Consider the following 15,672-nt stretch of genomic DNA (forward strand, 5'->3'; position numbering starts at 1 on the left):
ACCAAAAGGCAAGAAGGACAACAGGTGACTTTTGTGCTGGTACAGGCATGCATGACATTGCATGTACCAGTACAACGACCAAACCCTTGAACCAAACGCCCTCCCCTGCAAAGGGCTGCCTTTGGAAGAGGAACAGACGACAGCTTCAGCCTGAGGCTGGGGTCTGCAGGTTGCAACTGCTAGGAGACTGCCTGGCTTGGCTCAGAGGTGAGCTGAAGTGTCTGCCTCTGCCAGCCTTGCTCCTTGGCTTACATCTTGCAAGGGCAGACAGCTCTCAAATTGTATGCCAGTGATGTGTAGCATCAGCGAGGTGAGTGGTACCAGCTTATTTCGTAGTTTGCCACAGAGTAGATGGCCATAAAGCTGCTGAGCAGAGAGAGAACTTGTTCCCTGCTGAAGCAGGACTGGGCTCAGCTAACCCAAATTTCCTTCCTGGGCTCAGCTAACCCCAGTTTCCTTCCTGGGCCCAGCTAATCCAAACCCCCTTCCTGCCATCCGCTCCAGCAGCTGGCCCAGTCAAAGGAAAACACTGAACACTGGGGACACTCAACGATCTCTTCAACATCCCGTTCCCACTCTGCCATAGCCCAGCCTGCTCCACTCCTCCACCAAATCCAGCCATACAAGTGGCCCCCTTGTGCCAAGAAGAAGAGCCCTCGTCTTAGCATTGGAAGCTTGGCGGTGCCAGTCGCAATGGATCAAGGCTAGATGCAGGGGCGCTGGAGGCCACAGGAGATGCACAGCTGTGCAACTCCTCTCCCGACATAAGACAGAGCAAAGGCCACACAGCACCCATCGCCCCCAAATTTAGGTTCTGAGGGTGGGATCAGCAGCTATGCTCTCCTCTCGTCAGCTCTTCAGCTTTGGTCTCAACAGCACCATAAGCAGATGCAGGACAAATCTGCAATAGCTGACATCAGCCCAGAGCTCCAGGATGAAAGGCATGTGGTGGGGAGGGGGTTTGAGTATGCATGAGGTTGCATTTCCCCCCCTGCAGCTTTCCCCAGACCTCATCTCCTCTTCCACTAACTCTGGCGAACGCCAAAGGGACAGGAGTGTGGAGAGCCTGGTGCACAGCCTGGTGCTGCATGCAAAGGTTTTACTGCAGGTCCCTCATGCTGACCCGTGTGTGCCTGTGCCAGCCAAATCATTCTGCATCATTTCTCTCTCCCGAGGAGGTAATGGACTGGCTCCTCACCATCTGTCTGGCACACTGCAAGGCCTGTGGTGGCAACAGGTCCTTCCAAGGTAGCAATTAAAGACAGAAAAAGAAGAAGGAGCAGCCACATAAAACCAGCACCCCTGTTTTGCAGAGACAGGGTGGCTTAGGTGTAGTACTAAATACACTGTCAAAGGGGATGGGGCTCAGAGCACAGAGAAGTTATGCCTGAGTGCAGACTTCAAACCCTGCTCCCTTTGGTTGGGAGCGGAGAGGCTGAAACACAGACAAGGATGCTGCCTGATGCTGCTCAGCTAGCAGCAGCTGCCGGGAAGCTCGCTGTGGTGATAATGAAGAGGCTGGAGTCTGTCAGCCGTGCCAGGGGGTAGGAGACTCTCCCCCGGCATCTGGCACTAAGTGACAGTGACACACGCAGCAGCAGTCCTGACTCTGTTCAGGAGGTGGCACTGGGGTGTGATTACCCTCTGGCAAGGAGGTAAATGGGTCAGAGCTGAACACTGGGGAAAATAACCAGCTTGCAGAAGAATTTAATATTTTCCAGAAAAAAAAAAGTAATAAATGTTTTATTTCCTCTCTGGCAACCCTGAGAACTGCAATTTAGCATCCCACATCTAGCCTGAGCCACTACTAGCCAGAGTTATTATTTTTCATCTTTTAATTCCATTTTGCTACACCTCTTAGGGTATGAGGTTTGCGCAGAGAGAAGAAAAGGGGAGAGGCAGAGGATAAAGCATGTTACGCAGTGAGGGCACAGAGAGAAGGTTCCAAGAGCTGTTCAGAAGTGGAACGTGCTGATGAATTTCAGCTGCAGGAGCCTGGCCTGATGCATCCCTGCACTGGTGGCCTCAGAAGCCCACCTCAATCATAGCACTGAGCCTTTCAGATTTCGTAACAGCCCTTAGAAAATCACTCGTTTTCCTAACCCCTCTCCACTGTCATTAAGGCCAGCACACCAGGGATTTGGCAGGGTGACCCTGTTGTCCTTGGGTCACAGCTAGAGCTGCAAAGAAGGTTCTCAGCAACGCTGCAGAGTCCCTTTACCAGCACATCTGAAACCCCCAAAACTCTTTGTCTGACTGCCTGGCTGCAGACACAGCCCCCTCCTTCCAAATCTCCAGCTCAAAAGTTCAAGCTCTAGCAAGGTCATAGTGTCAAGCAATCCCATCTTGTGGGGAGAGACCTAAAACCGAGCCCTTCTTTCCTCAGCTCATAATGACTGTTGAGTCCCAGGTAGCTGCTGAACTGTACTGAACTACACCTTTAACAACTGACAGCTCACCCAGGTTGTCAATCAATCAGAAATGTGACCTTTAGGCAGGTAGAAAGCTCTACAGATGCTCTGCCAGCACTGAACAGGGCAGAACTAAGAACTTGGTGGTATCAGAAAACTTTAAAGGCTCCTGCAGGACAACAAGAGCAGGTTTGTGAGCTCCGGGCTTACAACGGCTTCAGAGCACGCCCAAGCAGCTCTTTGTGATGGTTCACCACCCGTGCTGGAAAAAGGGCTCCGTCCTTCTAGACCATTCTGAAAAAATGTCCTCATTCACTCAGGAGCTGTCTGTCTGTCCTCTGCTACCTTCCCCCTTGGCCGAGTGCTTCGGCACACAGCCCAGATGTGCAGGCGCAAAACACCACGCTCTCTTGGATTGATTTTGCCCAAGTTTCCCCATTTTCCGCAAATCGCAAAGCTCTGCAACCCAGATGCCTCAGAAAGGGTTTCTTAGGAGCCCAGGTCTGACATTGGCAATGACCTTAGCCAGGGGCCAAGCTGGGACCAGTGCCTGCCAGTCACGTCACTCTTGTTCTCTCGCACTGTTTCATAGCCTACGTGCTGTACTTGGGACAAACCTGTTTCTCTGTTTGCTTCAGTGCTTCTGCTCAGAGGCCTGTGAATGAAAACTCCCGCTGCTAATGTAACACAGATTAATAATGTCATTACTATAGTATTTAAGGCCTGATGATACATATCTCCCTTTCTTTGGCACCAGCAGTCTCCAAAGGTTCCGAAGCACCAGCATGAGCAGATCCGAGGCAGATATTTGCCTGCAGAAGATTTCTATGCCGTACTGCAGCAGCTCGCAAAGAAGACTTGCTTGCTGGAAAAGCCTTCCTGCACTCCTCTGAGAGCTCTCCCATGCCTGCCTCAGGCAGTTCAGTTTATTTTTATTGCTGTATCTGACACGTCCCCTTAGTACGTATCATTAACATCCTGAGCTGTACTAGTCAGCAATTTAATTTTCAGACCCAGGATCACAAGCAAGCAAAGGTTTTTCTGACAAGGCTGGAGTGGACCGTTCCTAGCACTGCTTAGGTCTGGCTCTTCCCTCACTGCTGTCCCAAGGCCCTGGCCATATTCCTCAGTTATCTTTTGGAGCGTGGCTTTTCTTTTCATAAATTCACCAAGCGAAGTTATGCCACCATTGTGATAGCTTCCCTGCTGTACATTTACAGATGCTGTGGCTTATTCAGACACTGGAAAGGCAGCAGGGAGGAAGGAAAGTCCACTAACGTAATGAAAATGTGCAGTGATGAAACTGCCTCTCCTCCATGTGCCAGAGTATCTGGTAAGACTCGGGCTACAGTATCGGTATCCTAGAAAGCCCCCATTATAAGGCACAAGCCATGAATTCTCTCTTGCTGTGATTGCACCTATTGCTTGCAGCCTGCAGGCTGCAGCTGGAGCTCAGCAGGGGCCAGCCAAAGCTCATACTCAACATAAGCGATTCAGCAACTTGGGACAACCAAGAGACACCAGCGAACTTGCCTCAAGCTTTTTAGCTCAGGAGCTCAGGCTGAAGTTCAAACACCCTGGGACCTCTGCCATTTTTCTTGCAGATGGGGATGTCCTGATGAAGAGGCCATATAAATAAATACTCATCAGCTCTTAACAGAGCATCACCACAATCAAAATAGAGCCAGAAGAGAACAACCCCAGCACTGGATAACGCAAGATATTTGGAGCTGAAACAACCCACAATACAGGAAGAGTCAGAGATAAAAACTGTAAAGCCGAGTTGGACTCCCTGAGACTGCAGACGGCTGTACATCTGGGAAGGCTGGTTCAAACAGATTATCTATTTGCTAAAATCAGAGCATCAGAGTGGATGTGGCTCAGGAGCAGCTACAAAGAAGCTGTACAGATGATATACACTGCAGAGTCCCATCATGGCAAATACTTACTCCAGTATGTATCAGCACCAGGGTGCCTGCAGTACTATGACATGCTTCTAAAACCCTGTGTCTTCAAGGCCTTTTTAAAATCATGGGCTTTCCACAAATATTGCAATGGAGAGGAGCATTTAAAGCCTCCATGCCCATGAGTCCTGTCTCGGTGACTGGCAGATTGGAGAGCAGGAGGATGTACGGATAGATGGATGGATGGACAAAAGCTCTAGATCTTCTTTTTGCTCACAGCTGGTGGGATGTTTTTGCTTATTTGCTGTCTGACTGCTGCTTGGCAGGGCATCTACCGTGTTGTCCAACAACTTTAATCTCCCTGTCTCATGGGTTTGCAGTGTCATTGCTTTAAGACCTTTGCCCTTAAATGCTTGCAATCCAGGGATGGAGGGGGTGTTAATTTATAGAGATTAATTCTGCCAAAATACCAGACTAAAGGCTTCTCTCTGGTGTAAGACATCATAATAGCCTGGAGCCTGGAAGGAGTCTGTGTTAATTATGCATGAACCATGTTCCCCTCACTGTAACTTCTCTGCCCATGCCATGAGTCTCCACACACATCTGGCCTATGTTGTGCTCCTAGGCACTCCAAAAAATGTGCAGCAGATGTCAAAATGGGCAGAGAAACATGCAGATCCTGGGGAACATGTGGGTGTCAGGTGTGCTGCTCTGCTCGGACCAATTCGACATGCTTCAGGGAGCCCAGGGCCTGCCAGCAGCCTGGGTTTGGCTTTCCAGTGGTCTGTCACATTAAAGGACACAGGGCATAGGTAGGTCATGTTGCTGGTTAAAATCTAGCCAGGCTCAGAGCATCACCCAAACAAGTTTCATTTGACAAGAAGGTGAGGTTTGCATGGCCCTTGTATGTATTACGGTTGGTCTGGAATAGAGACAACCATTACTTCCTACAGCATTTGCCCTCCAAAACCTGTGCTTGAGAAATTCAGAGCTTTCTAGTAAGAAAAAAGGTGGGCAGAAGTTCCAGCAGACCCTGTGAAGAAAAGCCAGGGACTATTGCTTTACTTAGAGACATACTTGTATGTCCAGTCGGCCCCTGTTATCCATGCGTGGGGTGAAGAACGAGCAGAAAGGATGCTCTTCCCACTGCGCACACTGTGACATGCTGTTATGGCACAGAGCGTCAGGGCATCACAGCCCCTGGATCCTCTCTGCCTCCCCAGACCTTGTTCATCAGCAACTTCCCATGGGATTTCACATACTAGTGCTAGTGTAGCATCTGCTTCCCAGAAGTGCCTTTGTGCTGGCACCAGGCAGGGTGCCCGGGCACACAGCTGTACCTCCACACATGCTGCATTTATTTCAGATCAAGTGGCTTTTCACTCCAGTTGCTTCTTCCCACCCTCCAAATCTGCCAGTGCTTCTGTGAGAAGCGCTGTGAAGTCTAAGCCAGCAATGTGAAGCCTCTGAGCCCGGGGTCTGCACGGTCCTTTGGGACCCTCGCTCCCAGAGCTGAGCTCTGTAACTCAGTTGCTCCTGCCACTCAGTTTTTGTGTTCGTGGCAAAGGCCAGCAGATCAGGCCACATTCTAGCAGGGGAGCCTAGAAAGAGCAACGTTTTGCGCAGGCTTTTGAAACTTGTGTGTGGGAGGGTACCTTGTTTGTGAATAGCTCCAACAAATTTTAGCCGAGTGAGGAGCCAGAGGAAAGTCACTGATCCATTGCCCTAAGCCACCTGAAGGTGTACAGCATGTGGAGGTCATTCATTAAAGGCAATGCTGGCTGCATACACACTCGCAAATCTGCACCCACAAACCTTCAATGCTGCTCAGCATTGCAGCCCTGATTTCAGACACAGGAAGCATTAGGACGCTCATGGACCAGATTTCCAGAAATAAACAAATGCTGCTTTGTCCACATCTCCCCTCCTGTGTTTCAATCTGCTCCAAGTTACTAAAGCCAAGAAATTAACACACGCTGGGGCTGGGGCTTGGGATGAAACTACCGATCTCTCCAGCCCATGGTACATGGAAAATTGAATCAGTAGCTGTACCAACTTGCAGAGAGCAGGCAGTCTTTTTCCTTCCCCCCAGCAAAATTTCCTCACAGTGCCCCAGTAATTTTACTACTTCATTTAAGTTTGGAATCTTAAAGGGCTGTCCCTGTTTCCTCACTGTGGTTAGTGACCTGAGGCCTGGAAAAAGCCACACAGAGACTGCAGTTTGGAGGAGAGAGCAGGAGTTTGCATTCCCTGCCATCCCCATACAACTGGGCACGATCACCAGCAAAGTCCTTGCCTCCTGTTAGAGAGCAGAGCGACCAGCAGAGAGCCGAAGCCCTCCACCGGGTTCTGGACAGACCTTAACAGACATCGCCCTGGTCTCTAAACCACAGCACGCTACTGTAATGTCTCACCAGTCCAGATGATGCTAATTAAGCAGTAGTGCCTGGATATAATGTGCTTCCTTACATCTGAGGTACTAATGGTGCCCAGCAAAGGCATGCAGCAGTTAGTCCATCTTCAGGTGTTGCCCCCGCAATAAATCAATAGCTATTAAGGATAATTCATCCCATTTTTAACAGTCACACAGTTTTCCCCATTATGAATCTTGATTTTAAATTACCAGCCTGCAATGGGGCTTATTAAACCACAATGCTTTTGAACTCAGAAGAGAAAGAATGTTGGTTCTCTTATGACTTTCACAGCCACTTACATCAAGTTGTGCTTTACCTGTTGTGTGCATATCTGCAAACATCCACTGAGAATCAGGCTTAGAGAGACCAGAGCATCAGAGCCAACACCCCTTGGGCCATGCCAGGATGTATTTGATCATGGGGGAGCAGTAAAGTGAAAAGGCTGGCAGATCAGAGAGGAGAGCTGTAGGAGCCCTCCATCTGCCTCCTCCATCCCTCATGCACAGAGGAGGCTCAGCAGGAGGAGATCGGGGTTAATGACACAATAACACATGGAGTCTCAGGATACTGCTGTGTCACAGACTGCATGCTCTGTTGTAGCAAATCCCACAACTGCTCCACCTCCACCTGCCCCTGGGGACAGTGGCATACCTGTGGTCTCCAGTGGATGAACACATTTGATGGTCTGTGAGGTGTTACAGCACTATCGTGGTCACACTAGCATTTTCAACAGGAGGCAAGTGAACATCGCAACTGTTGAAGGACAGAAAGAGCAGACTCCTGGGGGATGCCCCTGGTACCACTGTGCAGAAGATGGGGCCTTTTTGGACCAGTCCCCGACAACCCTTTCTAAGCATCTCACAGTGTGCAGGGAAGAAAAACCCACGCAGGTAAAATCCACTTGCTCCCAGAAACAAAAATAGAAACAAGAATAAATAGACTTTGAAATGTCTCTAGTACCTTTACCTGCAGAGGGTTCTTTGTGCTTATGGCAATGACGTGATACTTGTAGTAACACAGCTCACAGCTCCAGCAGCCTCTCTCGCTAATCCATTTGATCAGGCATGGCTGGTGTGTGCACTTCACTGATCCATCACATCGACACGGGCTCAGCAACTCCCCCTGAAAAAGACAGACAGCATCAGCAAGGCTCCCCTCCTCCCACAGGCACAGCACAGCGCGGCATGGCATGGCAGAAGCTCCATCATCCACCCATTTGCTCTTTGTTCCTTTTTACCTGCTTTGGCTTAAGTAATTGTGCTGCCTCCATCTGTTTTCTCTCTAATAATTCTTAGCTGATGCAAACAGAATTTGACAGAGATGTAACGGTCTCAGATGCTTGGGTCCTACATTTTTTTTTGTGGAAAGAGACACGTAGGTAGATAAGAGATGTCCAATATCACTGCTGAAGGAAAAACTAGATGAGCACAACTCTTACCGGACACCAGAGGACCCACACTAGACCACAACCAGTGGACCCAGCTCTGTTGACAACCAGATGCCACTGTTTCACTGCTCAGGTTTCTGCCTCTCTGCTTCCTATTTCAGAAAGTGAGGCTAGTGGAGGGGACAGCTGTGAAACAGCCTCTGCTGCAGGCTGGTGTCCCACTCAAGCCCAGGGCAGCCTCCTCGAGCCTAGCCAGGCAGGGAGGGGGAGCACAGACATGGAGGCCCTTGGACTTTCTGCGCAGGCTAGTTTGTGCCAGACGTGGAGTTGCCGCTCTTCCCCAAGAGCTGGACTGAGCCCAGCGCCATGCGGTATCTCCCAGGACTTGCCAGGCAGTGGGCGTTCGCAGTGCTAGACACAGGACTCTCCTTCCCAGTGCTCCTGGACCAGGAGGGACGAACCTGGCTGTGGGTGGCAGGTGTGTGCTTTGGGGCCAGGTCTTTGTGTACCCATAGCCCAGCAGGGAATCGGTCCTCAAATTTCACCCACTTCCCCGCCCACTTCCCCTGGCCAATCTGTCCCAAAAGTCAGTCATACTGGTGCATAGCCTGTAGAGCTGGCTATTTTCACCCTAAAAGCAAGCAAGATGGAGAACAAATTGTGTCGTGGCTTGCGACACACAGACATTTATGAGTGGTGGCTGAAACACTGAACCTCTTGGCTCGCTCCCTTGTTTCTGGTGTAGCTTTAAACAGGGTATCCAGGAAAACCCAATATTATTCTGATCCATCTGCTATCATCCTGTTCACCATGGGACTAAATTCCTCTCTGCACACACACGCTCAGGAGCTCATTTTACAGTCATTTGCCATCGCTTATTTAGGGAAGAACAGAGACATTATATTTTACTCCCCACCTCTTAATGTTTAAAAGCCACAGTACAGCCCCCAATATGTATTTAGCTGTGCTCCAAGATTTAAAAGCTTTTAAATGTGGAATGAGGATATCTACAGGACGGGGAAGGCTGGCATCATACTTTCAGAGTTGGGGAGAAGGTATTTCCTCTTACCCCTCTATCAGTCCCATCGTTACCACTGATGTTGCACCTGCATAACAGACCCTGGTGTCTGAGGCTGCTGGACACAGTAAAAGATGTTCATCCCAGCTGCCTTGGGTTAGGAAACCAGATCCTCCTCTTGATAAGCCTGGTGGGTACCACATCAGGTCTCAGGACCTGAGGAACTGAGCATCACGCTGGGCAAGAGTGATACCTTTTTTTATGAAACCTAATGCAAACATGTTAATCATTTCATTTGCTTCAGCTAGGTGACCTAAAAATGTCATCTTCCATGAAATCTTAGCAAAACCGTAAATAACTGTTTACACTACAAAACCAGGCTTAGCTCTACCTGTCACTGGTTTTTATTACACACTGGAGGGGATGCAAAGGGAGAGGAGGAGCAAGGAGGGTTGTAGGATCTGTGAACCTTTTTCACCTGGAAAGGTGTGACAGGACAAGCCAGAAGAAGGGAAGCAGGGAAGGATTAGATGGGAGGAAGGTGCATGTGGGAAGGAGCACTGACATTTGGCATTCAGACTCCCTGTGTGAGGTGCAGTTTGCAGGGCTCAGGTTCAGCTGTGCATGTTTGTGCCCCTTGCTGGCACTGGGGTGGGAAAGCGGTGCAAGTGTGATAAGAAACCCACACGAGCACATACTGCCAGCCAGGATGACAAACGTGAAGGCTCAAGAGCTTAGCACAGCAGCTCCGCTCCCCTGCTCACCAAACCTCTTCCACACCAAGAGGTAGCCTGGTACAAGGACCGCTGCTTTGTGCCTCTGGTCCACCCTCCTCATCTCAGTCCCTGGTGCTTTATTTTCTCAACAGCTTCACTCCTCAGCACACAAGTGTGATCCCAACACCAAACAGGTAACGCAGAAACCTCCCAGCTCTACAGCGTCCCTGTCTTTCCACCTCACCACACACTGGGGTCTCCTGTTGGGTTCAAAACAGCCAGTGAGGGACCTGGGTTTTGTCTAACAAGCAGCTGGAAGCAACGGTGATGAGGGATCAGGAACAGGGCAGAACAGAGCATGAACTAAGAGGAAGAACCTCCAGGTAAAGGCAGAGGAGAAAAGCTGTAGCTGCAGCCTGGACACATGTTGGCTTCTTTGGGCTCTGTAATAAACAAGTCTGTAAAACATGAGCTTGTCTCTTCAGAGACAAGAGTTGTTCATAGATGTCCTACACCACCATGGGGACCCAGTCCCCCTCCCCTAATTGGGACCTCCAACCCAGACAATCCTGCCAGCTCCTGCAAGAGCTCAGGACTCAACTGTGGAGATGAATCCCCCAGTTTCTTGATTTTTGCAAATCCAGCAAAAACCTGATTTGTCACATTTTCTCCAGCCCTGTGAAATATTATATCCTTGCATGTGGCACACAGCTATTTTTGCCTACTGTGAAGCCCAATTCTGTCCACAGTAGGCATTCATAAAACACTGCCACATGCACACACGCGCATACGCACTCCTGTACCAGCAGAAAAATAAACACCAGGGGCATATTAAAAGAATAAATCCTTTGTACAGCAAAGGAGAAGGAGTCTCACTGCTAGCTGTACAGCGAGCTCAGGAACAGTCCATCGGCTGTGACACACACTAAGGATTCGCTGTGCAGAGACCTCTGCTAAAAGCTACACACACCCAAAAGCAAGCCCAAAGTGAGGTGCAGATTGCAGCAATTAGCGACAGAAATTAAATCCCCACACCTGTTTCTGTAGGTTTGTAGAAGACAGCTCTGCCCAACATATTCTCCAGTGCTTCAAACAAAAGCATTCCCAACTCCCTTTGGGGACTGCTCTCCAAAGACCCTCTGAAGGGTCTACTTCACAACACTTATTTTTGCAATTTTTCTTTGCAGAGTTACATCCCATCACTCAGACCAGCCTAAGCAGCATTTCTGCTTTGTCAGCAGCTATTGGAGAAATACTCCCTAGTTGCAAGCTTCATCCTCAGCTTGCTCTGTACCATCTTGTTCCCCTGAAACAACCAAGTTGGCTTTTTTTTGTTGTTACTCAAGTCTAAATTAGGGTTTGCGTCAATGGTGGAAAACCCGAGTTAACAAAAAGGGAAGGGTGCTCTGGCTTTAGCCATAACCATCTCAACACATGGATTAAATATTCTTCCCTGTATATTACTCTTCCCTACTTCTGGGAAGAGCAATATATTAAGCAATTATATATAACATTCCTCCCTATTTCTGGTTGTGATGGGAGCTTGTCTCTAGGAGCAGCAAGGGCAAGGCCAGGCTGAGCTGGCATTACCCTGAGGAGAACAATACTGCTGGAGACAAAGCAGGAGTGTGGGTCTGTTCCAGGTCTGTCCTCTCTTTATGAATTCCCAATCTGTGCCTGTTGCAATACATCAAAGTGGTTAATGATTATCAGGGCCCTGCTATTTTAAGCCTACTGGGAGGAGTGGTGAGAAAGGATGGGAAAAAAATTATTGCCAGTGCCCCCTTCTGATGCTCAGTATATCTAGGGAAAAAATAATGACGTCAGGAGCAGCATCACCTCTGCTGCACGCTGGTGTCAGTGTTTTGCCTGGCCATTTTATCTGTCATTTGTCAGTGCTGGGAGCCCATCCGCACATTGCTACCAAAGCTGCAGCTGCTCACCCACCAGCAGGCAGTCACAGGATGTGTTTCCCAGGCCTGTTCTTTTAACTATAAATTAAGTAGAACAAATTTGCCCACTCAGTCTCCTTTGAACATGGCAGGGCTGGGGACAATGGCGTCATTGGGTTAGAACGTGGTCTTCTGGGGTCTCCCAGCTCCAGCTGTGCTGACCTACGTCTGCTGCCTGGGCTGTTCCTGAGCATCAGCTCAACTAGAAAGAGCCACGTTAGCAACATCCTGCTACCACAACTATTAAAGCAAACATTCTGAAAACGAGTGCAAGCTGTACAGCAAACCAGGATGGTTGATGGTGATCTTAACCCCTGCAGTTTTTCCTCAGCTTGTGTTTTCCCTGCTCAGGTGTGCAAAGTAGCATCAGTCGTCGGCATCACCCACAGGACTAGTGCCCTGGACCAGAGCTGGGCAGTGAGAAGCTGAAAGAGGCATCCACGTCACAAGGGCTCCCATCTCTCTCTGGGCATGCACATGCAGCTGCTGCTGCTCATGGGAGTAGCTGCACACGTGGATCTAACTGCTAGCATTTATCTGAGTTTGTCTTGTTTGGAAAGGAAACCAAGAATATTTCATTTCAGGTCTTCAACTGAGTCTCCTAAATACACTTAAATCTTCACGTTGAATTTAAATGCAATGGAAAGTTTTATTATAGTAAATAAATGCTAAATTATTTCTATATTAGGAACATAATTACAAAGGAATTAAGTCTGCTGGCAAAGAGAAACCCATTGTTACAGAGCTGGTAAACTCCAATAAACATGTCCTAATGATCACTCTGTCTTCCCACACTTACAAGAACTGCCCCTCCATCCTTTTAAACTAAATACACAGGTTACTATCAGCATCTCAGATGCTTCCCATGAGTATCCTCCCGCGTGTGAGCACTGTGTCAGCCAGCGACAGACAACAAGGGACATGAAATAAGTATCTATGAATATATATACATATGTATACTGCATGAAATTCTCAAGCATTTGGGGGAGATTGATGCAGTGTACCCAGAGAAGAGTGGGCTTACATGTCCTGTGGTGTCAGGGCAGCACAGGACACAGTTATGCACAGGGCTCTGTGGTGGGCTGGCATCTCCCCAGGCACCCCAGCAGAGCTGAGTGCTGACCCCAATCTCCATCTTGGCAGCAATTTGCTGAGACACTTTTCCTGCCACCTGGGCAGCTCCTTAAAACCTGGGGAAGATATAGGAAAATCTATACAAGTGATTATAAAAAGAAATCACCCAGGCTCCTTGCAGCTCCCTTCCCACCCCCAGGTGCCACCACTGCTGCCATGCCACCTCCATGTCCAGGACTGGCTCAGCCCACATCACCCCTGCAAAACCGGGCATCCATGCGGCATGCAGAGGCAGCGCTGCCTCATGTCAGGCAAGATCCATGTGCCCTGGGGTGCAATGAGTACCCTCCACTCCAGCAGCAAGAGAAAATGCAGCCCCGTAAAGGACTGGAGAAAAATCCAGCTCTGGACAATTATTTCTTTTCCTCATCTGTGACTTTAAGCCTGTGGCTGCCTGGCTGAAATTTTTGGTGTGGGAGCTTGGCCTGACAGCTCACTGGGGTGGGACCACATCTCTACGGGGCTCTGAAATGGTAGAGGTTTGGGTCCCTCTCTGGGGCTCCTCATCCCCATGGCAGTGACCAGTGAGCAGCCACAGCCGGGCACGGCAGCCTGGAGGATCTGAGATGGGTGCTGGGGGTGGGAGGAAGGGGGCACAGCTCTGCTTTTTTCTGGTTTTCTGCAATTTTTGATGGGCATTAGCTGTTCTGGCAGCCTTGCAAATGGGGCACTTATCTCTGACAGGGTGATGACTAATCTAGCAACAAAACACAGGCATCCCTCTTGCCTACAGGCTGGATGTGAGCAGAAAGGCTTTAGTGCACCCAGCGAAGCCACCACGCACCCCTCCAGGACCATCAGGCATATTTTGGCAATGTCTGGAAACATGGGTGCTGGTCGGTAGAGGGATACGTTTCACACGGTCCTGAGCTGAGACCCAATGTTTGTTCCAGAGTGAGTCCTGTCCAAAAAGCCATCATGTCTGCAGAGCTCCCGATCCTCTGAAAACAGCATAAATTGCCTTTCCACCCACAGAGGCTGCTGCCGCGGCACCTGCGAGAGGCACCGAGGCTGCCACGCTGCTCAGGCTTTTTCTGCACCTTTCTGATGAAAATATGAAAGGCTGCAGCCACAGCTGCGGGGAGGGCAGGGTGGGACCTGCTCCGCTGTCTCATTCTGCAAGAAAACTCATCCCACAACTATCACAAGCGACACGACTTTCCAGCTGAGCAGCTGCTGCCCACAGCCTTCGGCTTTACCACGGTCAAGGGGAATTTTAAGTGATCTCTGCTCCTTCCTGTCTGCTGTGCTTTGTGTGTAACCGCCACTGGGACAGACCGATGGATGGACAGACAGTGCCAGAGGTGGAGATCAGAATTTGGGAGTGGGATGGAGAAGGGAGAAGGAAGGGAGACTCCTTTTTCTGAGCCTTACTGATCCCCATGGGGACTTTTTATCACTGCAGAGCTAAGGGACCATCACCCCATCTGGCATGTTCACCAGAGCATCAGTGAAGCCTGGCCATGTTTTAAGTGAAAAGATGGGTTTTTTTGGTTAAAGCATATAAGTCAGGAGGCTCAGCTGTCTTGGAGGCAGACAGCAGGCAAAACCCCTGTGCCCCCACACCCAACAACAGTGCAGGGACTTAGGGGAGAGGCATCTGGCCAGTCCTCATCCTGGGGCTGTGCCCTGGTCAGCAGAGCACAGGAAAGCCCCAAAACGCCCCTGAGCTGCACCAGAGTGTTGGCTGCTATCTTTATCAAATTGTCCTGCTCCTCTTCTGCCAGTCTGAGTGGGATGTTCAAAAGCAAGACCCCATAGCGCTGCCTGTGTGCCCCTGTGGGATCCCCACCACCTATTACAGGTACAGGTGCCACATCAAAAAAGCCTGAGGGCAACCTCCATACTCCATCCTTCCCACGGGTTGAGAAATAGTAGGGGATGGGTCTCCTCTGCTGTTGGCCACACCAGGGAGCAGAAGAAAGCATGGCTTTTTTCCCCCCCTTTAATTGCTAAAACCTTAAAGAGCTCTGTAGGGCAGGAGGGCGGGCAAGAGACAAACGAAGACGAGGAATAACAACTCAGGAAGAAAAGAAAGAAGGAGGAGGAAGCTTGAGAAGTCCTTGGTGCAGAAAGCCCAGCGCATTAGAGAGCAGTGGCTCTGCCTCCCTCAGACAGGAGCCTTTGCTGCGGTGACTCATCCTCAGAGCCGCATGGCTCTGCCCTTGCTCCTTCACTGATTTCCAGGGGAAGGTGATTGAACGAAGCTCCACAGAGCTTAATGCGAGCTGTCAGGGAGCTGGGGCACGTTTGTGCAATGCCTCGGAAGCAGAAAAGCAAAGCAGGAAAGTTGTGGAGTTTAATGTGAAATATTTGGACATGGCCCTACCCCTTCCCATTAAAAAAAAAAAAAAAGGAAATAAAGGGCTGAATCTAGGCTGGGCTGTTTCAATATTGAGCTGACCCTAACTTGCCCATGCATTTGCTCAGAGGCAGGCACAATCCACCAGCTCTGGGCGCATCCCTGCCACCACTGGTAAAGGCCAAAGGGAGCTGGTACAGGACCAGGTGTCTCATGGCTTAAAATCAATTTCCTTTAAGGGAAAGTTCTCTGAAGGAGCAGAAAGCATACATTTTGTGAGAAACAGAGACTCATAAGGCATTTTTTGTGCAATGGGCTATGGAGGATTTTAACAGCTGGTTTCAGGCCAGTGAAAGGTGAAGGGCAGAGAGCCCTACAATGCTGAGGAGCTGAGTGGGAGGGCAGTCCCTGGGGGTCCCTTTAACTGAGAGGGA

At 49.7% G+C, this 15,672-nt stretch overlaps 1 protein-coding gene across 2 annotated transcripts in view; it reads right to left on the minus strand.

Annotated features, from left to right (window-relative positions):
• MARCHF4 (membrane associated ring-CH-type finger 4) overlaps nt 1-15,672 on the minus strand; it is a 101,273-nt gene that overhangs the window by 22,442 nt on the left and 63,159 nt on the right. Inside the window, exon 2 of one of the 2 annotated variants that reach the window (XM_086465819.1) lies at nt 7,696-7,851. In XM_086465819.1, the coding sequence (XP_086321945.1) occupies nt 7,696-7,851 (156 nt within the window). Of the gene's footprint in view, nt 1-7,689; nt 7,852-15,672 lie in introns of both variants that reach the window. The other variant, XM_086465818.1, reaches the window with a different exon arrangement.

This window comes from Leptosomus discolor, chromosome 5 (genome assembly GCF_034619465.1).
Source record: "Leptosomus discolor isolate bLepDis1 chromosome 5, bLepDis1.hap2, whole genome shotgun sequence".
NCBI classification, from domain to species: domain Eukaryota; kingdom Metazoa; phylum Chordata; class Aves; order Leptosomiformes; family Leptosomidae; genus Leptosomus; species Leptosomus discolor.